At 35.1% G+C, this 25,445-nt stretch overlaps 1 protein-coding gene and 1 pseudogene across 1 annotated transcript; one reads left to right on the plus strand and one right to left on the minus strand.

The window, feature by feature from the left end:
- The first annotated feature begins 326 nt into the window (after positions 1 to 326).
- Positions 327 to 5,272, plus strand: LOC140830267 (floral homeotic protein GLOBOSA-like; annotated as a pseudogene).
- A 662-nt stretch (positions 5,273 to 5,934) lies between these two features.
- Positions 5,935 to 18,186, minus strand: LOC140831090 (endoribonuclease Dicer homolog 3a). The gene is made up of 25 exons (XM_073194862.1): positions 17,932 to 18,186; positions 17,582 to 17,765; positions 16,891 to 17,004; positions 16,382 to 16,516; positions 16,171 to 16,240; positions 15,703 to 15,767; positions 15,467 to 15,598; positions 14,880 to 15,029; positions 14,440 to 14,569; positions 13,537 to 13,642; positions 13,231 to 13,423; positions 12,999 to 13,159; positions 11,998 to 12,216; positions 11,609 to 11,874; positions 11,247 to 11,518; positions 10,626 to 11,140; positions 10,460 to 10,554; positions 9,850 to 10,058; positions 9,550 to 9,759; positions 8,562 to 9,029; positions 7,845 to 8,114; positions 7,374 to 7,700; positions 6,687 to 6,897; positions 6,334 to 6,445; positions 5,935 to 6,244 (listed from the first exon to the last, which is right to left on the minus strand). Exons 1-25 carry the CDS (start codon positions 18,042 to 18,044, stop codon positions 6,052 to 6,054), a joined length of 4,920 nt encoding a protein of 1,639 aa, XP_073050963.1. The 5' UTR covers positions 18,045 to 18,186; the 3' UTR covers positions 5,935 to 6,051.
- Between the last annotated feature and the right edge of the window lie 7,259 nt (positions 18,187 to 25,445).

The following is a 25,445-nucleotide window of genomic DNA, read 5'->3' on the forward strand; positions in this document are numbered from 1 at the left end:
AAGTTATTTTATCATGTACATTGCATACATTTTGGAATTTTTTTCACGTATTTAGTGAATTATCTCCTTCTTCGATCTTATAATTACGTATAACTGAGAATGTATTGTGGAACATATTTTAACACTTGTCTTGGCTAAGTCATTCACCCGTAAAAGAACCATTTGCGCACAGGTTCTGGAAAGTTCCTTGTCTCTCAATCCTATAATCGAAAATGCCATCGACTTACCATGTTTACCCCTCCCCACCTCCTTCCCTTACCTCATCACCATTTCAAGATCTCATTTTTTCCTTCGAGGTTTTTCTGCAAACAAAAGTAAAGGGCTGAAAAGTTGGTGCTGAAGAAACGGGTAGAGGCAAGATTGAGATCAAGAGAAATGAAAACTCAAGCAACAGACAGGTCACTTACTCAAAAAGAAGAAATGGGATCATTAAGAAAGCTAAGGAGATCAGTGTTCTCTGTGATTCTCAAGTTTCTGTTATCATCTTCTCCACATCTGGAAAGATGCATGAGTTTTGCAGCCCTTCCATCACGTAAGAACTATTGAAAAAGGAAAAAATAGATTTAATTTCGTTTCTTGCCATGTAAATTACATTTAACAGTTAATATTCTTTGTAAATACAACTAGGTTTATTTTTGGTTGCTGATGTTTCAGTAATAAATATCTTGATCTGTTTCTGAAGGTTATCAGACATTTTGGAGCAGTACCACAAGCTTTCTGAGAAAAGGCTATGGGATGCTAAACACGAGGTACTTATGCCGTGTTTATCACTTGACCCTAGTGATATTCAAGATTTCTCCAAGTTTACACTTATTTTTTGGGGCAACTTTAATTAGTTGAAAACAAAAACAAGAGTTTTTGCTGAACTTATTTAAGAATATTCAAATGAAGAATTTTGTGAAAGATTTATAATACTATATTTAGTCTTATGTATGAAGCTAGTTTTCTATCTCTGGATCTGAGCCTAACCCTTGTCCCGTCCACCTTTTTTCCTCATTCCCAAGTGATTTAGTACTTTAACCATGATTGATATGAACACCAAAAAAACTGCATGAGATGCATGTTACATCATGAACAGATCTGGTAAAGATATGGCTCTCTCTTTCTCCCTATGTTTGCAAAATTTATGAAAGAAACCTATGAATACAATATATCTTTTCAGTTTGTTTGCTCATCCGTGAGACCTTGAATTGATGTACTTAAATAGATCCAGATGGGAAATACTTTTTGCACAAAAGAGTTTGTGATGATCTCCTTTTTTGACCTGTTAGCGCGAAGAAAATTAAAAACGGCTTTAAATTAAATTAGGACTAATTAGTTTACCTTATAAAAACAAATTACTTCGTCGCATTTATTACATGTCTTTGGTTTGATGGATTGATTTGATGAATTTCCACGCAATAACTTTGACAAAAAAAAACAGCATTTGGACAATGAAATCAACAGAATCAAGAAAGAGAGTGACAACATGCAGATTGAGCTAAGGTCTATTAACTGATCCGTTTTGTTGTTGTAAAAAACATATTGCTGAAGGAATTTTAGAGAAGAACAAATGTAAATCAAGTCTGATGTAGATTTTCTCATCAGAAATGTTATATTCAATCACATATTTAAAAACGAAAATAACAAATGACTTAACTAATTCCTTAAGACTAGGACAATATAACTGAATCAAAGACTAATTCAAAACACATATGATCGTGCACATGTGGACTTTTATTCTTAAAGAAACTAAAGCAAATTCTCAACACTCCTCCTTGCTTTAGGAACTGCAAACTCCAATTTTCTGCCTAAGAACCCCAAACGTGTTGAAAGGTAGTGGCTTTGTGAATGAATCTGCCAGTTCATCTTCAGACTTGCAGTAGAGCAGTGTTACAACATCTTCTTTCTGTACTTCTCTCACAATGAACAACTTAATGTTGAAATGCTTAGTTTTCTCATGAAACACTGGATTTTTTGAGATAGTAATGGCTGCTTGGTTGTCAACAAAAATTTCAGTGATTTTCTTTGGCTCCATGTTGAGATCTGTTAGAATTTTCCTCAACCATATTGCTTGATTAACAGCTGAGGCTGCAGCAATGAATTCAGCATCTGCAGTGGACTGTGCTACATTTTCTTGTTTTCTTGAACACCATGAAAAAATGACAGCCCCAAAACTAAAGCAATAACCTGAGGTGCTTTTCATGTCATCAGCTGATCCTCCCCAATCACTATCTGAGAATCCTACTAGCTTGAACTCCTTGCTTTTTGTGAACCTGACTCCAAGATCAGTTGTACCTTTAACATATCGAATCACCCTCTTGACAACCCTTAGATGTACCTCACTTGCACAATGCATAAATCTAGATAGAATACTTACTCCATTCATAATGTCTGGTCTTGTTGTCAAATACATCAAGCATCCCACCAAGCTTCTAAAAAATTTTTCATTCACTTTATCAGTACCATCGTCTTCACACAAGTTTTCCTTTTGATTCATTGGTGTACTCACTTCTTTGCAATCTTCAAATTTGAACTTCTTCACGATTTCCTTTGCATACTTCCTCTGACACATGAAGACTTCATGCTCTCTTTGCTTAATTTCCATTCCAAGAAAGAATGTCATTATGTCAAGATCTGTCGTTTCAAAAACTTTCATAATCTTGAGCTTGAAGTTTTTTACAAGTGTTGTGTTGGATCCTGTAACTAAAAAATCGTCAACATAAAGTGATATAACAAGAACCCCATTGCCTTCTTGTTTTACATGCAAAGTTGATTCGGAGAAACAAATCCCAAGCTCAGGAAATAATCATCAATTTTGATGTACCAAACCCTTGGAGCTTGCTTCAAGCCATAAAGAGCCTTCTTGAGAAGATAAACCTTGTCTTCTTCTCCTTTCTTCACAAATCCTTCAGGTTGATCAACATAATTTCTTCCTTCAAGTCACCATTCAAGAAGGCTGACTTAACATCTAACTGGTAGACTCTCCAGTACTTTTTTTGAGCAGCTATTGCAAGTAGCCTTCTGATGGTGTCGAGCCTAGCAACTGGTGCGAAAGTGTCTGAGTAGTCAACACCAAATATCTGTGCAAAACCCCTCACCACTAGCCTTGATTTGTACTTGTGAACTAAACCATTAGCATTGAGTTTAGTTCTAAACACCCATTTGACTCCAATTACTTTCCTATCTTGAGGTCTCTCCACAAGATACCAAGTTTTGTTCTTTTCAATCATGGACAACTCCTCCTTCATTGCAACCATCCAATTTTGATCTTTCTTGGCTTCTTCATAACTTGCTGGTTCACACACTGCTATGTTGCACCTGTGATATATTTCAGAAAGAGATCGAGTGCCTCTAATAGGAGCATCATCAAATGCTTCATTTTTCCAGTCATCATCAATTTGATATGATATTTCACCATTAGTCAGATGTTGAAATTTCAGTTGCTGTGAAAATTTGTCCTCATTTGCTGAAATATTTCAGTCCCATTTTTTGTCTTCCGCGAAATGCACATCTCTGCTTACAACAATTTTCCCATTTCGTGGTTTGAAAATTTTATAAGCTTTACTCGCATCGCTATAGCCTATTATAAAGATGCTTGGTGATGCTCTTTTGTCAAGTTTGTCATGCTTGCTCTACGGAACATGAGTGTAACACAAACAACCAAATATTTTAAGAAATTTTAAGGTTGGTTTGTATCCATACCAGACTTCAAATGGTGTTTGATTTTTGACTACCCTTGTAGGAAGTCTGTTTTGAAGGAATACAGCTGTGTTTACTGCTTCTGCCCAAAATTTCTTTGGAAAACTCTTCTCGTGCAACATACATCTTGTCATCTCCATAATATATCTATTCTTTCTTTCACTAACACATCTCTCTCACGTCCAGGAATGAACATCTGGAGCGTGGAGTTTACAAATGACCCAATTATGGGCAGAACAGATGGCCTAACTATAGGCATGCAGTCCAACACATAACGGTAGAACCTGAGAGTTGTATATATGGACTTGGACAATCCTCCCCTCTAGAGCTAGCTTGTGGGGTTGAGTTAGGTCCAAGTTCCAATCTTAACACGTTTCTTATTTTTCTATCGGGGTCTTTAGTCCCTCCTTAGTGCAACATCCCCTTAACGAACCCTTATCTTTCAGGGGCAAAACAAAATATTTCTATCTGCGGCTGACCTTTATATTAGCCCCTACCGGTTCGCTCCCAAGTCATATACCCCTTGGAAAACCCTCTTTTTGTAATATTTTTCGGTCTTATATCTCTTGTTTTCTCCAATTTTAGGCATTTGAAAGGAGATGACATCACTACTTTGAATTACAAAGAACTAATGGTCTTAGAAGAAGCTCTAACAAACGGGATATCAGCTCTCAAAACCAAACAGGTCCCCTCTTTCTCCTGGTTTACTGTGTGTTTTTCGCAAGGAAAAATGCTGGGTAAACCGGCCACTCACTATTGAATGTGGTAAATTTCATTTAAAAAACAAGCCAGATTCCGGGATCAATAACAGATCGAGACCCTTCGATAATTCTAATTGTCAGAAATCTTTTCGATTGGACTTGCTAAATCATTAGATATCTACTGTCTCATAACCATACAATCTCATGCAATACTTGGCTTTTTTACAGATGGAACATGTGAGTATGATGAGGAAACATGTATGACCAAATACATACATCCATGTGATTTTCAATTATATATTGCATGAACTTGTTAAATACTTCTATGCATGTTGGCTGAACATTGTTGCAGAATGAGATGATAGAGGAAGAGAATCAGAACCTACAGTTCAAGTTGGTATATATTTACCGATAAACCGGTACCATGAGTTCAATCATCAAACAAAAAAGTTAAAGCCAATTAATATATTATTTTGTAAAATTATATGTTTCACCCTTAAAACACATCAATTAAATTTCTGCCTCAGCTACATCTGGATCCAATGGATACCGGTGGTGATCATGTTATGGAAGGCCATGGCCAGGTATTCTATGATCATCAAGCTGGGGTTGTAAACTATGAAGCCTGCCACAGCCAGATGCCGCCCCCGCCCTCGCCTTTCGATTGCAGCCCATGCAGCCTATTCTACAAGACCATTTCTGAAAATCCTACACGCTTAATTTCTGCTAATTGGTGGTTGAATGATTTGTGTTCCTGAACAACCTTGTATTAGAGATAGTTCCGACATGATACACTTGTGCTTCATTAGTTACCATGTTTTTATCTATGTTTCTGTCAACCTATTTATGTTTTAATTAGAAGCTTGCCTCAAATCGTTGTGTCAACAAGATATCTTAGTTGAAATAGTGTCATCAATATTAATTGTCATTTCATCTATCTTGGTGAATAAAGCACATATACTGCACAAAAATATCGATTAATTTTTAATATAATTGTTTAATTAGTTCTAAAGAGAGAATATTTACGTTTAAATTTATTACTAATTGATTTTTTTTACTATTAAAACTTTGAAGTTTATAGTAGAAAAGTTTTTTAAAAAAATTAATAGATTTGACAAAATGATTTTCAAAATTTCTACATGTATTCCTTTACTTTTAATTAAGCTAGAGATTATTTTAAAAAAAGCATATTTTGGAGCTTAAAATTTATCTCGACAAAAAGAAAATAATTATAAAATATACTTTTAAAAAACTATTATTCTTATTCAAATATTTGTTTCCTCAAGTTGAAATGCAAGTAAGATCTGCGTACGCATACTTTGTTATTAAAAAGTTTGCTCTTTAGTAGAAATATAATGTTTTATAATTAATATAAGACAAAAACTTGTGTGAGACGGTCTTACGGATCGTATTTTGTGAGACGGATCTCTTATTTGGTACTCCATGAAAAAGTATTACTTTTTATGCTAAAAATATTACTTTTTATTGTAAATATCAGTAGGGCTGACATGTCTCACAGATAAAGACTCGTGAGACCGTCTCTCAAAAAACCTACTATTAATATAATATAATGCCCAACAAATTTATAGAAAAATCGTATATTCGAAATCTGCACTGTCATCACGTTACCAATTTAAAAGAATGTGACACCATATATTGTTCTATATATCTATTCACTAATAATAATCTTCCCCAGTCTCTCCAGTTCATACATCATCAGAAGTGCAGCTGAGTCAAATGAACTCTTCTTATCAGCCCTCGCTTCCCCTGTGAGTTTAATGACGCCGAAATCTGGTATAGCAAGACTGATTTCTGACTCAAAACTATTGAAGCCTTTTATGTTGCCAAAGTCAATGAGAGTCCTGTAAACCAAAGATTAACTTTATTCATGAATGTTTAATATCGAATGACGCTAAATCAGGCATTTTTCAAACATCTAAGTTATGCTAACCTTGATTTTTGCTCCATGGTGTCAAAAGAAGGCAATGGCCATTGAAGTTTCTTGCAGAGGCCGTGAAGTGAGGTACGGGGGCCTCCTTTCTTCATGTTAATTGGAGGCAGCACTGTTGAAAAAGAAAGTGTCGCAAAATATGAGATATATTTAACATGTGAAAATATTATGTGATCAGCACCCAACAGTATGGAGAATATAAATTGAAACTATGCCTATATGTATTAGCTCATAGGAATTTCATTTGACGTACAAGTATATCTATTCAAATATAGGTAATGTCACAAAAAAATTTCAGGTACAAGCACTGATGAATGAACTGTTTTTTCATATGGTTTTTTGAAGACAAATACCGGGAATGTCAACATCTTTAGAATAACTGGCTTTTTCAGTGGATTCCCTGTTCAATGGATCACTTAGAATATTTGGCTGCAACTGAGTTATCTTGTGCTTTTTGCGTGCTACAGAATCAGAACCTTCACTGCATGTCGAGGATCTGATGTTAACATCAGAGCCCTGATCCGGCTGGTGATTTTTACGCTGGGAAAATGAAATTCCTCTGGCCTGCCATCAAATCAAAACATCTAAATCAAGCACCTCTCAGATAACATTTGATATTTTATCAGTTACTAATAATGTGCACTTAGTTCCTGTTGAACCAAGTGTTTGTCATCATATAAAAGATATAAATGTTAACACAGTTACAACCCAAATCTGTTATCCTGTAGAGCAGTAGTCCAAGTGCCATATTTCATAATTGTGCTGCATAGTCAAGTCACACAAAACAGTAGGATCAATTTTTTCCCTCCATAAGTTACCAAATAGGGGTGCTTAAGGTGGTAATAACATGACAAAATGCCCAAAGAAGTTGAGGTACATATAGCATACAGCGACAAAATATGCATCTTGCAAATAATGTATTACCTCTGCTCTTTGCTTACTGCATTCTAGAGTTGGTAGAGTAGGAAAATGTGAAAATTAGGAAATAAATTATAGTATTTTGAAGAGTAAATTTCTTATAAATTCAAGCAGAAAACAACCTCTGATTTCTTCAACAAACGAAGAGCTGCCATCCCCCTTGCAGCTTTCCTGTTGGGCCCAGAACCTTGCCCATTCAAGAGCACATCTTCAAGCTGTAAACTAAGTTCTGCATGTATGACATCTCCTTTTGGAGTATAATTTTCTTTGACAAAGTAACCAAGAGAGTCGCATAACTCAATTAGCTCGCGGAAAGGAGGAAGTTCAAGCTTTTCAGGAGTCACAATCGGTGATAGAAGCGGTTCAACAACCTTCCAAACTTCATCCAAATCTAGTTTAGAATCAATAAGAATAGCCCCAACTATACTTTCAAACAAGTCGCCAAGTACCTAAGACAGAAAATGAAAATAGTCAAGAAACTAGTAAAACAAATGAGAATAGATTAGATAAAGATCAAACAGTAAAAGCATGTTCTGATGATTGGAAGTCAGTATTCATTAGTCATTAAAACTTTTACATTAAATAAACCTCACCTTAGGAGCTATGTTTTCCGGTGTTAATGTCATGCTGCTCATACCAGAAACAGACTTGACAAATGAAGATATTTGATCTCCGAGACACTCTGAACCATGCAGAAGGTGTGGTTGAAGGTTGTGTCTCACAGCGGCAAATGCAAAGTTGTTATTATTCACAGATGCGGAACGTAAATCTGTCAACTCCCCTGGATCGATATCTTTATGATTCTCATAAAGGTGCCTCGTGACAAGTATGTCCAGTACAGAGTCGCCCAGAAATTCCAGCCGCTGTAAATGTTAAATAGCAGAAAACGTAGATTTTAGAAGATTTAGTTGTGATGTAAATTCTCTAAAAGAAATGTTGTGTTATTTTCCGCAAAATCATTTCAGAAAATGTGAGATATTACGATGAGTTTGAATTTACTAAAATGTCTATTTTAACTTCGTTGTTCTTATTCTCTACTAGTGGTAAGACAATGAAGATAAAGTAATCCAGTACAAAAAATAAAATTAAACTTGAATTTGATGACCCTACTCGTATAGATCACCTTGTTCAAATTCCATTTTTCTATCATTATGCTATATCAACACAAGTTTAACATTTAGGTAAGTTTCAGAAGAATTATACGGCTTTAACATATTTTCTTACGGGAGTACTGATATCAAAGCAAAAAAACTATGATAACAATCAGAGCGCACAAGACATTATATATATATTTTTTTTTGGATTCAAACCTGGTAACAATGGTCAACACCTTTAGTTGCATGAGTTATGGCCTCTAGCAACAATCCCTTGACATTAAATTTATAGCCAATCTTCGACTCTAGAATGTTGATAGCTTCAATATGTGGAGCATAAGAATGTAGAGAAGCGGCTTTAATGGCATCATCTATCAATGAAGGCTCGCATCCAGTCTCTATGCCTAGCCACTTCATCAAACTAAGGGCAGCAGTTAACCCGCCACCAACATAATATGCTCCAATTAGAGCTTCAACACAGTCAGATATGGTCTTTGAACCCATCCATCGATGACCTCTATTGCACGTTTTACCAACCATTATTTTTACATCCTCGGTGAAAAATTTGTCATCCAAAGGAACCTCCCTTGTATCCACAAAGTGATTGCATGGAGAAGGCCATATTGAGCGCTGTCCTGGAGCGGTCCACTGACGTGGATCAAATGCACAATCTCGTATATATTCCTATAATAAATAAAAGAAACAGTGCACAATCTCTGATATATCCCTATAATAAATAACAAAAACAGAAAAATAAATGAACCGACAACCAAAGTGTAAAAACATAAAACTTGTTCGCCACCTCCCATGAGCACAAATTTTAGAAAAATGATTCCGACATGACATTAAAACCAAGAGATCATAAGTTCAAGACCATCACAGCACAATTCCCTTTCTCTTTATCGAATTGGTCTTGAGAGATTATTTTTCGGCATTTAATGCCCAATGTCCGACTAACATCCACATGACACCTAGAATATTAATTTCAAATATATAACATGAAGATCGTATTACAGCATAAAACTATTTTTTGGTCACCTCTCATGAGCTTAGACAATGTTTTTCTATGTTTCCGAGAAATGTTTTCATTTCCAGGAATAATAAAATACACATTTTTCTTCAAATACTTCCACAATTATATTTTCATCTTACTTTCGTAGTTCCCAAAAGCTAGCAGCATATGACAAAGAAAATTAAGTTCCACCTGCAACTTGCGATCGACTCCGACTTTATGAAGTGCTGAATTACTAACAATCCTGGAACGATGAGAAGATAATTGTCCTTCGTGCTTCTTTGGATACTTGAGAAAGAGGTGGCAGCTTACAGCATACTTTAAAACTGCATCTCCGAGTAATTCCAACCTCTCCATGGAGAAACGTTCCATACATCTTAGTGTAGTGAGAGCTTCCAAAATCTGATCATGAATGAAATTATTAGATTTAATAATTAAATACCAAAGGAATTAGCATAAAAGTCAATCATTAACAGCTATACAGGCACATACCACCGAGCTTGGTATATTTAATTCGCCAGTATGATGTGCTATTTCTTCCCTAAGCTGGCTGGCCAACATCAAAGACCCCATTCGGTGCATTAGTGAAGGTAACAAGTAGAATGACTTCATTACATCTGTTCTGAGGTCAGTTCCAACGAGAAGTTCTGGCGGTATGCGTGCAGGTTGTTGTGGCTTTTGCACAACAATTTTCCCACCACCTTTTGGTTTATGTTTACAAGAAGCACCAGAAAATTAAGAAAATTCTCACAACGGAAGTTGCAAAAAGGTGTATGAATAGTTGATTGAGGTATATTCACAGATCTCAAAGAAACTTAAGCAACCAAATGACCAATAGAAAAATGCAGATAGGGTCCAGGTTAAAATTTCCAAAGTTTAATCAGCTAGGGTTATGGTAATAAAGGAAACAATGAGGAAAAGAGCAATGTAGTGATCCCAGAACATACTAAAAAGGAAAATTACAGAAAAGGAGTTAGAGTGGATCTTTCAGTTCATGAAGTTCTAGCCACACAGCAAATGAGTCAATTCAAACATACAAGGAAACCTACAAAATATCATAAACAAGAAAGTGGTAAAAGTTGCGACAAGAAACTTCACAAACCTTCGTTTCGAAAGTCCACAAGAAGATTGTGTGAATTGTGGCTCTGCTTTAGAAGTAACAGAGGCTGCTCTGGATATTTTAGAAGAATTTTATACCTGATCAAAAGTACGAGTAAATAATGGGAAACTAAGTGTGGAATAGAAATATCAAATCACTACAGACCCACTTTTTCTTATAATAATCAGCAAAAGATAAATAGTTTGTGTCAGAGCCTCTCTCAAATGGGCTTTCAGCAGAGGTATCAGCAACAGCATCCAAAATAGAATAAATTCTTCCAGTATGAATGGCAACAACTATCATCCCCTTGAGGTTGTCCACAGAAGCAGATCTGTTGGCCAAGTGAATCACGTTGCCATCTAATTCAGTAACAACCGAATCTCTCATGTGAGCTGATGAGCTTTTGTCAATGGCTTCAGATTGCTGCAAATTTAACCAATCATTTTTTTTCAAAAATTCTACTGCTGAAACACAAGAATCAATCCCTGTCCAGTTAATCATCACACATTCCTGACTGGCCTTATCCACTGAGTCCAGGGGTAATAGTAAATAATTATTAGACAAATCCCATAAGGATTCCTCATTGTTAAGCAAAACCCTCCTCTGTCCGGATGATGATTTAACAAACAGTTTGCCAAATAAACTATTAAACATCAGTTCTTGAAAGCATTTTGCTTTTGCCACCTGTTGGAAAAACATATAGTTACTAAATTGAATTGGTAGAGTAGAACAAATAGTGGAATGACCATATAGATTTAGATGGAAATTATGTCAGATTTAACTTAGAAACCTGTTTAGCATCCAAATTTGTAAGACCGGAAAACGACACAGAAGATCTAACAAATTTTGCAATCAAGTACAATTCCACTTCAATGTTTCCCACATCACCGTCAATCTTTGACTCCAATAGAAGCACAAAACTGGAAAATTTCTCTTCAGTAATGTTACAAGAAAAGTCCATTTTGTAAGCATAAAAAGTGGCATCATCAAGTTTAACTCCCAAAGTTCCAGACAACATGCGTATGCCAACTGAACCGTGTAACTCCTTTCTCTTTGTTGTTCCTAGAAGCATTGCAAATTTGCAACAGGCACAAAAGGCATTAAATACTATAAAAAAATTAAAAAGAAAATTAGGAAATCAAGTAAGCATACCTGCCCCTGAAGATATTACTTGGACATCATTCATGCAGTCTTTCTTCGGAGAGTCTTCACTATAAGGAAGAAGATGATCATTAAGATCTCCCATCACGTGCAACTTCTTACACGCATCCAAGCAAACAAGCTGTTTAGACATATGGCAATTGGTAGCTTCAAGACCAATCATAGTTTGAAAGGCCGCATTGGGAGGTAAAACAAGTTTACACCTGTACAAGTTACCCTCCTGCAAAAACTCAAATTTTGGTTCTGGAACGAAGTATCTGCATAGGATTTATGAAGTTTAACCCAATCAATTTATGTCATAAAAGCGGCACAATGATGAAACCAAAGCATAAAATCAGAAATTTTCCATTTTGATTAAAAAAGGAAAAGAACTTCCATACTTGTCTCTGGGGAGTTTTTTGCAGTATCTATCTATAAGACTGATGCTAGAATCTGCAGTCACCGATGCTCCAGTCACATTTACAGAATACATAGCTTCTTCATTCATAATAGAAGTTTCTATCACGCAACCATCAGGATCCCTATTCATGCCTGTAGGTGCCGTAGAAATCTCACTCCTGGTAATGAAGGACGCATGATCGATTTGCTTGTTGTTTCCACTAAAATAGGGATGGTAATGGGTAGAGAATGGGTACAATTGAATTTTTTCAAATTTAAATTATTTCAATGAAGTTATGATATTTAAAAAATTATTTAAATGAACAATATGAAAAATTATTAATGATAAAAATTTGCAAAATAAACTTTATAGAAAAAATAACAGAATATTAAAAATAGTTTATATTAGTTGAATAAAAGTACGCAATTCAACAAAAATAAAATATTTTTCAATTTTTGAAGTCACACATGGAATAAACTTACCAATAGAGAAGATGAAAAATTGAATGAAAAATAAAAGAGCGGTAAAACCTTGAAACATAAAATTGAGGAAGAGAAAAGAAAAAGTAACGATTTACTTGAATTTGAGAAGATGAATCTTTAATATAAATAAATATAATTACTATATATATATGATATACTTGGATTTAAGTAGATAAATCTTTAATATAAATAAATATAATTACTATATATATACATATATATATATATACATATATATATATTTAATTTAAACGGGTATTCGGGTCGGGTGTGGGTCGGATTATATCAAACTCGTCTCCATACCCAAACCCGAAAATCTCCATACCCGATTACCCAATTATTTAATCGGATCTAAAAATCCCTCCATATCCTCTTCTATTCGGGTCGGATATCGAATCATCCAACGAGTTCGGAGGAAATTACAATCCCTACTCTAAAACATAAAAGCATGGTTTTTGCTTTCAGTATGAAGTCAATACCATGATCAAAAAGCTTGGAAAATCATGGATCATTATGTCACCTTTCAAGCAAGATGATGTATTGAGAATCCTTTAGATGAACTTGTGCCGGTGACTGAACATAACTACAAACAGTTTTTGGTAGATCAAAATAAACGACATAGGAGCATTTGGGCACTTGATATCCCTCTTCAACCACATCAGTTGAAAATAAAAGATTGACCTAGAAAAGTTTGCACATTAACGAGAAAAAGGTAGAGAATAAATCGAACTTTCTAAGTCTAAAATGACTACCTTCCCAGAATGAAGTGATTCTAGTGCTTCATTCTGTGATTTTGGTGAGAGTCCACCAACTGCAGAGTTACTTCCAGTTATATATGTAACATTAACATGGGACAGATCTGTAACCTTCTTTATCACTCTTTCAATCACTTCAGCAGCAATTATTCTTTCAAAAAATACAATACAAAGGACTTCCGCTGTTTTTCTGCATTCGTAGATGAAACAGTGTGAAAAGCAAAAAGGTAAATTTTACATCGAACAGATTAAACTTGGATACTTATTAGTACAGATAAAGAATAAAACTGCTAGACTTGTTACCCAAATGTTCTAAATATTTCGAGTAGCTCATGTAGTTTTGAAGATATTAGGCCAATGTCTGCAGCATATGACCCGCCATTTACAACATCTACAAGCCTTTTATGCTCTGAGATAACAATAATAAATGAGAACAGTGAGAATCAATGAGCCTTGCCCTCCCTTCTTTGGCTCTTAATGTCCAAAACTTAAAAAATAAGGTGATATTTCATATTTTCATATGCTAACTTTGAGAGGACAATTTCCATCACCATCGGCCTAGTAATCGAGAATTTTTTTAAAAAATGCTCGTCTCGTCCATTTCATATAATTATCTTTTAACTTTCCATTTATCCACCACAAGGAAGCCACCATCTTTTGAACAAAAGCAATATATATCCCTTCAATGAAGAGAATCTTCAATTTTGAATGGAGCATCCAAGCCGTACAAGATTTAGAAGTCAGGAAACACACCTGAATGAGATTCACAGTCGTACAGTGACCAATTAATTTGAACCACACTTAAGGGATGTGGTTTTACAATTAAGCATCAAAATTGTGTATTTTTCGAATTTCAACGCCCTTCAATAAAGAAAGCCCTAATCTCTTCCTTTCTTGCTTGGTTCTCCTAGTTACTTCTCCACTTAATTCCTTTTTTCGTATAAACTCTGCAATAGATAATATCTGAGACGTAATCAATATTTCTTAATCTATGTCTCTCTTTCCATCAATAATGTTCTAACGTTCAGTATACATCTTCTATTGCACCATTTTGCTTCACGCCAGACAAGCTTGACTTAATGGGTGTCAAGATGTTTCGGTTTTAGACCATTTGATTGATATGGATACACGATAAGAACAAGTGAAACCATATATGTATATTTTCTTATTCAAATACCAGAGAAGATGAAATCAAGAAAAATTTACCCCCTGTGCATGATTCTTCGATAATTGACAGAGCCTCTTGAAGATAACTTTCATATTGTGTAATACTTTTGCTATATAATTCACACTTCTCTAGAACCTTAGGAACATTCTCTAGGCAGACTTTAACAGCCTACAGCATAGAAAGTTGACATATAGGTTAAAACCAAGAGCAAGAACAGAGCTCTGTTGATAAAGCTCAGAAAGTCAGCGTCTTCTGATCATGGAGCACTTAATTAATAAGTAGATACTACATAGCTCTACATGAGAACCTATTAAATGCTAAAAATAGAAAAAAAATATATTTTATATGGTGAAGATCATTTCGATTTGTTCATAACTGTGCCACCATTGCTAAATTCAGCAGGCAAGAGATCGTGAAAAGCTGATTGAAGCATGGAACTAAACATCATCTTCCAGATAGAAGGTATTGACATTCATACCTCATAAGCACATATAAACCCAAGATTTCTCAGGCAAAACAAAATTTTTGCATAATCATCTGCCAGTGTCTCTCTCAGTGTCTTATACTTATTGTCTATGTCTTTGTACTCAGTCGTCAACCTTTGCGTGTCAAGCAAAACAGCATCAAACTGTCAAAAGATAGATAAGTGTTATGAGTAAGAAGCTGTTATTTGTGTACAAGAAAAAGATTTAATAATGATAATCTAATCATCACATAAAATTTATTTTTAATTCTGCACATCCACACAGAATTAAGGTTATCCACACCTATAACAAATAAACTAGACAAGTTAAACACATCAAAGAAAATTTCAAAAGGCTGAACTTATAAACGCAACAAGAGTAGGGAATTCTGCCATCTGTAATCTAAATCCATTTGGAACAATTTTTCATTCAATCTATGATGTTAACCCTTGATTAAAATAAAAAAGTTGCCCGTAATAAAGTATCTTCATTGTACTGAAAAATTCAATTGTCCAACTTCATTCCTTTAGTTTTCTTTTTTTGAACATTAAATATATGTGTGCCCGCATATGATAACAGCAATGCACAAAAGGAAAAGCACCTTATGTAATGAAGATTCTAGTTTTACTATCACTTCCATAGGGGGAGGCAGTAGCGGCTCATAAAATCTGCATGTCTGCTTTGGTGCCCAGATAAATTCATCAAGTTCCATTGTATCCTCTGTAGTATAAACCTGTGTAACCAAATGGGACACAGTCACGAGTCAACTAACATGTGGCACTGGACACAGAACAATGATACTTTCCAACTCTTATCTATGTTGTACAAAGATGGTACCCGTGAATCCAAGAGAGATTCAAGCTCCATTATTTGCTCCCCAGAATCTTTGATGGACGAGACACCTGATCAGCAAAGGAGCAATTACAGGCACGAAAATTCTTGAAAATAGAGATAAAAAATTGGTACAAAAATTAAATGGAAAAAAAAGGTTGTTTTAGCACTAAGGTAAATTATTTTAAAATAACTGAGGTTCTTCTATTCAGTTGAGACAGGGCAAAAGAACAAGTTAGGCCCAATTTAAATTGCACAGAAAAACAATTAATTAAAGGTGTAAGTTATCAAATCATCTACATTAAGGAAGTGAAGTAGCTAATTAAATGACTCCATACTTTTCATTACCAAATTACATATCGAATAATGACAATTGAGCAACAAAATGTTATCAAAAGTGCGATACTGAAATCTGGTTTATCACGATTTTATATCCATCAAAGAGTCCCCAATACAAATAAAATAAAGTTATACCTTTTCTAATCACTGGAGAAGCGGTCATCCCGAAAATCTTGGGCCTATTTATAGATTTGTGATAAAATTCCTTCATAATCATAAGTCCTCAATCGGTGAAAATAAATTGTGGCAAATGAAAAAAAAAATTTACAAAAAATTACCACGTAATGTCAACATGAAACTGTCAAAGAAATAAGATATTGATAGGAAATAAAGCAGATAAGTTCACCTTCATTATTTTCGCATAAGGGTGATTACCAGTCGTATGATGACATTCATCTAGCACAATCAAGCAAAATGTTTCAAAATTCAAGAATGATTTCCTCAAAGCATCCAGTAAAATTTGAGGTGTCATGACCAATACCTGAGAACAAGAACCATGGATCAACATTTCCCAGAAACCAACATCCAATTTAAGACCTCATTATAAAAGAATTATTAGAACATACTAACTTTTGAAATGGTTTACGATTATCTTTAAATTATTTCCAAAAAGAATCAAAATAGGTTCATCGAAATCATTTAGCGATTTCCTGATGTGAAAGGTCACTAACTGCAGTTGAAACCTTTATATTTGACTGCTAACAAGTGAAAACAAAAGACGGACTTCAAAGCACTTATCTTTCCCCAAGGTCATAAGACATCAATTAAGTACGTGTTAGACAAACTCTCTCTCTCTCCTTAGAGTCAAGGATGGAAGAAAAAGAGAATGAATCGTGTTACTAAAAATTTACTAACATCGTGCTCTTTGATTTGATTTTGCCAAGTCTCTGCATTCCAATCATCAACCCCTTTAGCCCCATAGTATTCCTCCACTTCAAGCTTTGTATGTGATTTTATCTCCTTACATTGCTGCCATTCACCACAAACAATGAGATGAGTGGTGCATGCAGAAAACAAGACTTTCTAGAAGTCATAATTTTCTCGAAAAAATTGTAAAAACTAATAGAAACCCAAAGTCATTTGTTTCAAGTAAAATGGGTTCACAGATAAGAATATAAACAAAAAAGGACCACTGGAACGTGTATATTTGCAGTGCCCAGTTGGCAAGGCAATAATGTGTTAATCATTTGGAGAATGGAAACCTTCAAAGGCCGAGGATATTTCTCAATATACATATAAAAAAAATTGGGCCAAGATGGGGGAAGGGAACGCCGGTTCACCTAGCGTAACTTCACATTAACATATATCACACAAGTCTTTTGTCTAAACAACAGCCTCAAACTGGAACCAAAATCAAGAAACTTCTACCCACATGCGCAAAACATTTTCCTAATTCCAATTCTAATCTCACGGCACCAAACAAGAAAATCCTTTCAAGATTAATTTCAGCAAACCATCACCTAATCAACAACATGAGGTACAAGGGAAATAACCCATTAATAATCGAATTTAAAATACTGAAACCATCCCAAAATCAACAACATACCTGATGTACAAGATGTACAGTGGGTGATAGGAAAAGTATCAATTTTTTGTCGCCAATATTATTATTCAACGATTCTCCAATCTCCTTAATCAACATTACCGACATCATGATTTTTCCAACCCCAGTTTCCAAAACAGCAATGGTATTTCTTTTCATTGCCGCGGTAACAACCTTCATTTGATAACTTATGTGCATGCACAGAAACATACCATACTCAGAACCAAGAATTTCAACAATTAAATGAACATTAAAAAAACAAACTTGATTTCATATCAAGAAAAGCAACCTTTATAGAAACCTCAGAGAACCCCATACAATTTCAAGGGAAAAGGATAAAACAAGGCACGTACTCCGTTCGTTCGAGGGAAAAGTCTATATCCATGGGTTCATTTTCAGGTAGAGTACTCATTGCTTCAGAAATTCTCTTTAATGGGTTTTCCTTCGTTTCCTCTGCAGATTCCATAGTGTTATCTGGTTCTTCACATCACTGCGCCACAATCATACATTGGGGGTGCCTAACACACACAAGAATAATTGTGTGCAGAGAAACGGAAAAGATCTTTACATATGAAGCGATCGGTATAACGAATCATTTGGATTTTTCTGAGCAAAAAAAACATAAAAAATTCGTTCAAAGTGGGAAGACTAACCAGGACGACTTGAGTTGATTGAAGAGACTTCAGGGCAACTTTTTTATTCCTCAGCAGATACACAAAATTGTATTAATATTCAAGGCCATCCGCCCCTTTCAATCGGTCCATTTAGTGTGTTTTTTTTCATTTCATAAAAATAGTTAATTCTTTCGTTGTTTTTTAAGTGACTTGTGATACTTTTATTTGAATCTCAAACTCGAAACTTTTTTAAAATTTAAGATTTAATGTCAGATACAATAGATTGATAGAAAATTGAATCTCAAACTCGAAACCATTTTAAAATTTAAGATTTAATGATAGATACAATAGATTGATCGAAAAAACGATTATTTTTAAAAGGAAAAAAAGGGGAAACACCATGTCTCCTTTGGCCATAATTTTCACAAAAAAAATTAAAATCATATGTTTTAAATTGAATATGAAATAGTTTAATTTTTCTTATTATTAGAGATTAACTTACATATCTTTTGTGTATTATTTATGAATTTACCAAAATATATATATACCTAAATGAATGGGTTGAATCTTGAAAGAGGCATGAGACGTCAAAAAGCCCATCAAAATGATCAAATAACGGGCAAATTCAGGGTTTTTTTAAAAAAATAAGATAATTTTAAAAAGCATATATTAAAATATTACAAATGTGGGGCGATTGTAAAAATATAACAATTCGTGTATAAAACTCCGGATTCTAATTTTTTTTCTAAAAAAAATATACAGACGTTGAGTCATGAACTCAAAGAATCCGCGACAATTTTTACAATTTGGTGTATAAAACTCCGGATTCTAATTTTTTTAAAAAAAATATATACAGACGTGGAGTCAGGGACTCAAAGAATCCGCGACAGACTGTCGTGGATTCTTTGAGTCCCGTGACTCCTCTTTCCCAACCCGTGACTCCACCTTCCCGTGACTCCGCCTTCCATTCCCGTGACTCCTCTTTCCAATTTAAATTGCGCCGAAGACTTACCATTCGAACACCACTTCTTCGGATTTTCTCAGCGCAAGTCTTCCTTGTTTTTCTTCTTCATTAGTTTCTCTTTTTTTTTCTTTCGTTTTTTGCGACGACAGTTTTTGTAAATTAAAATTCTGCTCGATAGGACATTGTGTTAATAAGTTTGTTGTTATCGAAAATTAGTATGAAATTATTTTATTTTTATTGAATTAATTTTGTTTTATAATTTTTGTTTTTATAATAATGCTTAACTTTGACAGGTTACTTAATACGAGGGAATTCTAAGAGGCAACGTTATTGATTTTTTTTAATTTAATTTATTATTGTTTTGGAATTAATTTTTTTGTAACATTATTTTTTGATTTAGTATTGTTTGGGAATTAATTCCCAAAATTTATTATTGTTTGGAAATCTTAATTGTTTGGGAATTTAGAAGTTACGATAACTTTTTTTAACATTTCGGGAATTAAACAAATTTAAGATTTTCATGTTCCTCTTCAAAATATGAAAATAATTTGTTAGACATGAATTTTATTATGGCGATGATAACTAAGACCAGTAGACCAGCAGACCAGAACAATAGAATAACTTATCAGTAGCTGCTGATCTACTATAACTAAACCAGTAGAAAGTGATAACAATACAAAACCAGTAGAGAACGTTTTCTAACGTTGCTATCTTAATTGTTACCGTTAAAGAGTTCCTAGTACTAGTATTAATTGCAGCATTAAATACTATACGGAGTCATTTAATGCACTTTACCCAATTAAGTATAAAACAAGACTGATTGTTTTATAGCTTTTCTGCAGGAACTTCTGTCGGTAATAAAGCTGATTGTATCAGTTATCTGAAGACAGACTCTGATTGTGAACGTTGAACTCAGTCGATTATATATACTTGGATCAAATCCTTGTTCGACAGGACACTTCACTTATTATCATTCTTCAAGGAACAAAGCTTTTCTCTTATCAGACGAATATCAAAATTCCTTGAGCATTTAAAAGTTCAACACAAAGAAAAGTAGCACACGCTTCATAGCTTATATCTGATCTTTTGAAGATCATCTTGTGCTACTGATTCTTACACTCTTCACGATCTTTACATCATTTATACTTTGTGAGAAGAGTCTGTAATCTGAAAAGAGTCTTTTCAGAACTTTGTGTTTCGCATTTTTGTGAGTTGAGAAACTAAGAGTTTCAGTAGGCTGAGGTGTAAGTCCTTCTGAAGTGGGTGTGTACAAGAGTTGTACTGTAATATCCAAAGTCTTTTAGTTATATCTTCTGGAAACAGAAGAAGGGGAGACGTAGAAGAGTTTATCTTCGAACTTCCATAAACAACTGCTGACTACTGTTTTATTGTTTTTCAACTACTTCATCAGATTGTTTCCGCACGTTTTATTGTAATCAGGTGAAAGTATTCGCACAAGATCAACTACTATCCTTAACAGGATTTTAGTACCTCATCAGAACGAAAAACGAGTAGAGTTTATTCACCCCCCCTCTAAACTCAACTTCGATCCTCAACAATTGGTATCAGAGCAGGTTATTCTTGTTTGTGAAAAACTACAACAAATGGCACACTTCAGCAAGATCCCTATGTTCTCTAAAGAAGATTTTGACGACTGGAAGATAAGGATGCAAGCTCATCTTGCAGCACAAGATGATGACATGTGGTATGTCATCACAGATGGTCCACTGAAAATCTTAAATCCTAACACAGTTGTTGCTGTTACTGACGGTGCACCACAGATGGTCGAAAAATCAAGAAGTGAATGGACCAGTGAAGATAAGAAAAAGGCCAATCTTGATAATGTGGCGAAGGATATATTGTATAAAACTCTCGAAAAGAACACTTTCAGCAAGATTAAAATATGTTCTACTGCAAAGGATATTTGGGAAAAGCTCATCCAGATATGTGAAGGAAATGAGCAAACGAAAGAAAACAAACTGTCTGTAGCAATGCAGAAGTTTGAAAATCTGAAAATGAGAGCTGGTGAAACTCTAAATGAGTTTGATGAAAGATTCAGCAGCCTGGTAAATGAGCTAACAGCTCTGGGTAAAGAGTATAACAATAGAGAAATAGCCCTCAAGGTGATGAGAGCTTTACCCAGAGAATGAGATGTTAAAACAATGGCTATGAGAGTATCCAAAGACTTGAACAAATTGGAACTGCACGACTTATTTGCAGATCTGAAAGCCTACGAGTTCGAATTGGAAGTGAGAAGTGGAGAAGAGCCTTCAAGCCTACCCACCAAGGCTCTTGCTGCTACTGCTACTGCTTTTACTGCTTCTGCCTCTACCTCTTCTACTACTGCTGCAGTTGTACATCAGGCATTACCTGCTGTGATCATTGACAATACAATGGAGAAGACTGCTGAACAAATCAGTAGTGATGCAATGTCCTTATTTGTAAAGAAATTCTCCAGGTTCATGAAGAAGAACCATCGAACCTATCAGGGTCCCAATCGCAACTTCAAAAAAGATTCACCATCTGGTGATATGGGATGCTTTAACTGTGGAAAGATAGGTCACTTCATTGCTGATTGTCCTAAACCAAAGAAGGATGACCAAAAGAGAAAGGATCACAAGAGGAATGACAAAAAGTCCAGAAGAGATCGAAAAGCGATGATTGCCGAAGAAAGCAAATCTAAGTGGGCGGACTCTAGTTCTGAGTCATCTGACTCAGAAAGTCATTCAAGTGATAGTGATGCAGAAGAAGTCAAATGTCTAATGGCGGACAATGACTCAACCTCGACATCTGGAGAGGTATTTGATTTTGACTCTAATGAATTTACATGAACTGATTTGATTGATGCACTACATGAAATGGTAAAAGAGTATTCCAGACTTTCTCAATCATTTGAAGAAGTTAAGATTGAAAATCAGAACAGTAAGTTAACTTGCTTGCAAGTAGACAGCTGCAATGATTTACAAGTTAAGATGAGTAAATTAATAACTGAGAATGAAAGAGCCAAAGCAGATTACCAGAAGGTGCTTTCTGAAAACCAGAAGTTGTCGCTACTGGTGAATGCTTGGAACAAGTCTTCTGTTTCATTGGAAAAGATGCAAGAATTACAAAAACAGTCAGGAGATAGGAGTGGTCTCGGTTTTTGTAATAATGAAGGCACTTCTGAAACGAATATTAAGCCAACACTGGAAACATGCAAAGGGAAATACATTCATTTTGTGAAATCCAGCGTGGTACAGGAACCAGAAGTACCTACTGCTTCAGTTGAAAGTAATGTAAATCTGACGAACAGAAGAATGCACTATGGTCTGGGTTACGTTAAACCTAAGGAAAAAGTTTACCAGAGTTCTAGATTCAGAAAAGAATTCAACTCTGGAAGACAACATCCTATGAAGGTTAAAAACTACCAGTACTACAACTCTAAACCTGTTCAGAAGAGATACAGACTGGAAAACAGAAACAGAAGGGAAGAACAACATTTTGGTATGCATACTGTTAGAAATAACAGACCTTCTGTTGCACACACATCTTTGGATACCCGAAGTACAAAGTCACCAAGAATTGTACAAATGTGGGTTCCCAAAGGACTGATAAGGCTTGGACCCAAATAGATTTGGGTACCAGATACTAAAATTTGTGTTTGCAGGAACAGCAGAAGGAAGCAGAAATCAGTAACTCTACATGGTATCTGGACAGTGGATGTTCCAGACACATGACTGGACAGAAAAACCTACTTTCTGAGATAGTGAGTTGTACTGGACCAAAGATAACTTTTGGAGACAACTCAAAAGGTAGAACCATGGGTAAGGGTAAGATTATCCATGGTAACATCACTATTAATGACGTATTACTAGTTGACAATCTTTGTTACAATTTAATCAGCATTAGTCAACTATGTGATAATGGTTATTCTGTAGCTTTTCAGAGGCATTCATGTATAGTTAAAGATTCTGCTGAAACTACTGTGTTAACCGGAAAGAGAGAAGGCAACACTTACAGAGTCTCCTGGAACTCAAATCATGTCAATACTCCTACATGCTTAGTTGCTTCTCTTAGCAATAAACACTGGTTATGGCACAAGAAATTGAATCATCTGAATTTCAAGTCAATCAATTATCTCAAGAAGCAGAATATAGTTGATGGATTATCTGACATTAATTTCGTTAAAAATCATGTTTGTTCTGCTTGTCAGCTCGGGAAACAGATAAGATCCAGTTTCAAGACCAAAGATAGCAAATCAACTTCAAGATGTTTGGAACTACTGCATATGGATCTATTTGGTCCTATCCCCATCATGAGCTTAGGGGGAATGAAATATACTCTTGTTGTTATTGATGATTTCTCTAGATTCACTTGGGTAATATTTCTCGCAGAAAAAGATCAAACCAGTAGCCTTTTGATCAAGCTTCTGAAAAGGATTCAAAATGAAAAATCTACTACCATCATCAAAATCAGAAGTGATCGGGGCACTGAGTTCACTAACAAGTATCTTGAATTATATTTGAATGAGCAGGGGATTCATCATGAATATTCAGCTGCCAGAACACCTCAACAAAACGGAGTAGCTGAGAGGAGAAATAGAACTCTAAAAGAAGCAGCTAGAACAATGCTAGCAGATGCAGACATTTCTCAGCGCTTCTGGGCTGAAGCAATCAATACTGCTTGTTACACGCAAAACAGATCTATGGTCAACAAAAGACACAACCAGACTCCTTATGAAATATGGAAAGGGAAGAAGCCCAATGTATCTTATTTTCATGTGTTTGGTTGCAAATGTTTTGTACTAAATAATGGCAAAAATCATTTGACTGCATTTGATTCAAAATCAGATGCTGGAATATTTCTTGGTTACTCTGCTGTAAGCAGAGCTTTTAGAATCTTCAACAATAGAACTCTTAATGTTGAAGAATCGATTCATGTTGTCTTCGATGAAGACAGCAGTGCTGAAATTTCTAACATATCTGATTTAAGTAACAGGTTAGAATGAATTCACTTGGAAATTGACAGTGAAGATGATGTAGAAGCAAATACCAAGGATCTTCAAAATCCAGAACCAGACACACCAATAGTGGAACCAGAAGTACAGAACCTAGATCTACCAATACCAGCAGAAGATGTTCAAGAACATACTACTGGTTCTGTAGAAGACAATCTTAACATATCAAATCAGGAAGATCTCCATTCAAATCCGTTTATCTGGAGAAAATCTCATCCTCCATCATTGGTTATTGGTAATCCAGCAGCGCCTTTGAGAACCAGAAGGCAAATGCTTAATGAATACATGCATGCTGCTTTTATATCTCAGGATGAACCAAAGAAAATTAAAGAAGCTCTTCTGGATCCTAGTTGGATTGAAGCCATGCAAGAAGAGCTGAATCAATTCAAACGTAATGAAGTTTGGTTTCTAGTACCTAGACCATCTCACCAAGCTGTCATTGGAACTCGGTGGGTATTCAGAAACAAACTCAATGAAGAAGGCACAGTGGTGAGAAATAAAGCTAGATTGGTAGCTCAAGGCTTCAGACAAGAAGAAGGCATAGACTTTGATGAGACTTATGCACCAGTAGCAAGGCTCGAAGCAATCAGAATATTCTTAGCCTTTGCTGCTTTCAAGAATTTCAAAGTATATCAAATGGATGTGAAAAGTGCTTTTCTAAATGGTCTTTTACAAGAAGAAGTATACGTCGAATAACCTCCAGGTTTTATCGATCATTTCTCTCCGCATCATGTATTTAAATTACACAAAGCATTATATGGTCTAAAAAAGGCACCTAGAGCTTGGTATGACACTCTATCACAATTTCTTATTGATCATGATTTTACCATTGGAGCAGTAGATAAAACTTTATTTACTTTAGTCAAGAATAAGCACATTCTTTTAGTACAGATCTATGTTGATGATATTATTTTTGGGTCAACTAACCCCAAATTATGTGCAAAGTTTGGAAAATTGATGCAGGATAAATTTGAAATGAGTATGATGGGAGAATTAACATTCTTCCTAGGATTACAGATTAAGCAATCAGAGACTGGAATCTTTATAAATCAAGCCAAGTACACCAAGGAGCTTCTGAAAAAGTTTGGAATGGAAGCATGCTCTGCTGCTTCTACTCCAATGAGCTCATCTATTAAGCTTGATAAAGATGAAAGTGGTATTCTAGTAGAGGTAACTCAGTATCGAGGTCTTATTGGTTCATTATTATATTTAACTGCCAGTAGACCAGATATCATGTTTGCTGTTTGCATTTGTGCTAGATTTCAATTTAACCCCAAACAATCTCATTATATT

This window comes from Primulina eburnea, chromosome 4 (genome assembly GCF_022965805.1).
Source record: "Primulina eburnea isolate SZY01 chromosome 4, ASM2296580v1, whole genome shotgun sequence".
NCBI lineage: Eukaryota > Viridiplantae > Streptophyta > Magnoliopsida > Lamiales > Gesneriaceae > Primulina > Primulina eburnea.

Coding starts and splice junctions, on each gene's coding strand:
- LOC140831090 (XM_073194862.1), bottom strand. CDS start 18,044: ATGGAATCTGCAGAGGAAACGAAGGAAAACCCATTAAAGAGAATTTCT. Junction 8,115..8,561: donor GTGTTGACCATTGTTACCAG/GTTTGAATCCAA, acceptor TAACATTTACAG/CGGCTGGAATTTCTGGGCGA. Junction 6,245..6,333: donor ACCATGGAGCAAAAATCAAG/GTTAGCATAACT, acceptor TTTGGTTTACAG/GACTCTCATTGACTTTGGCA.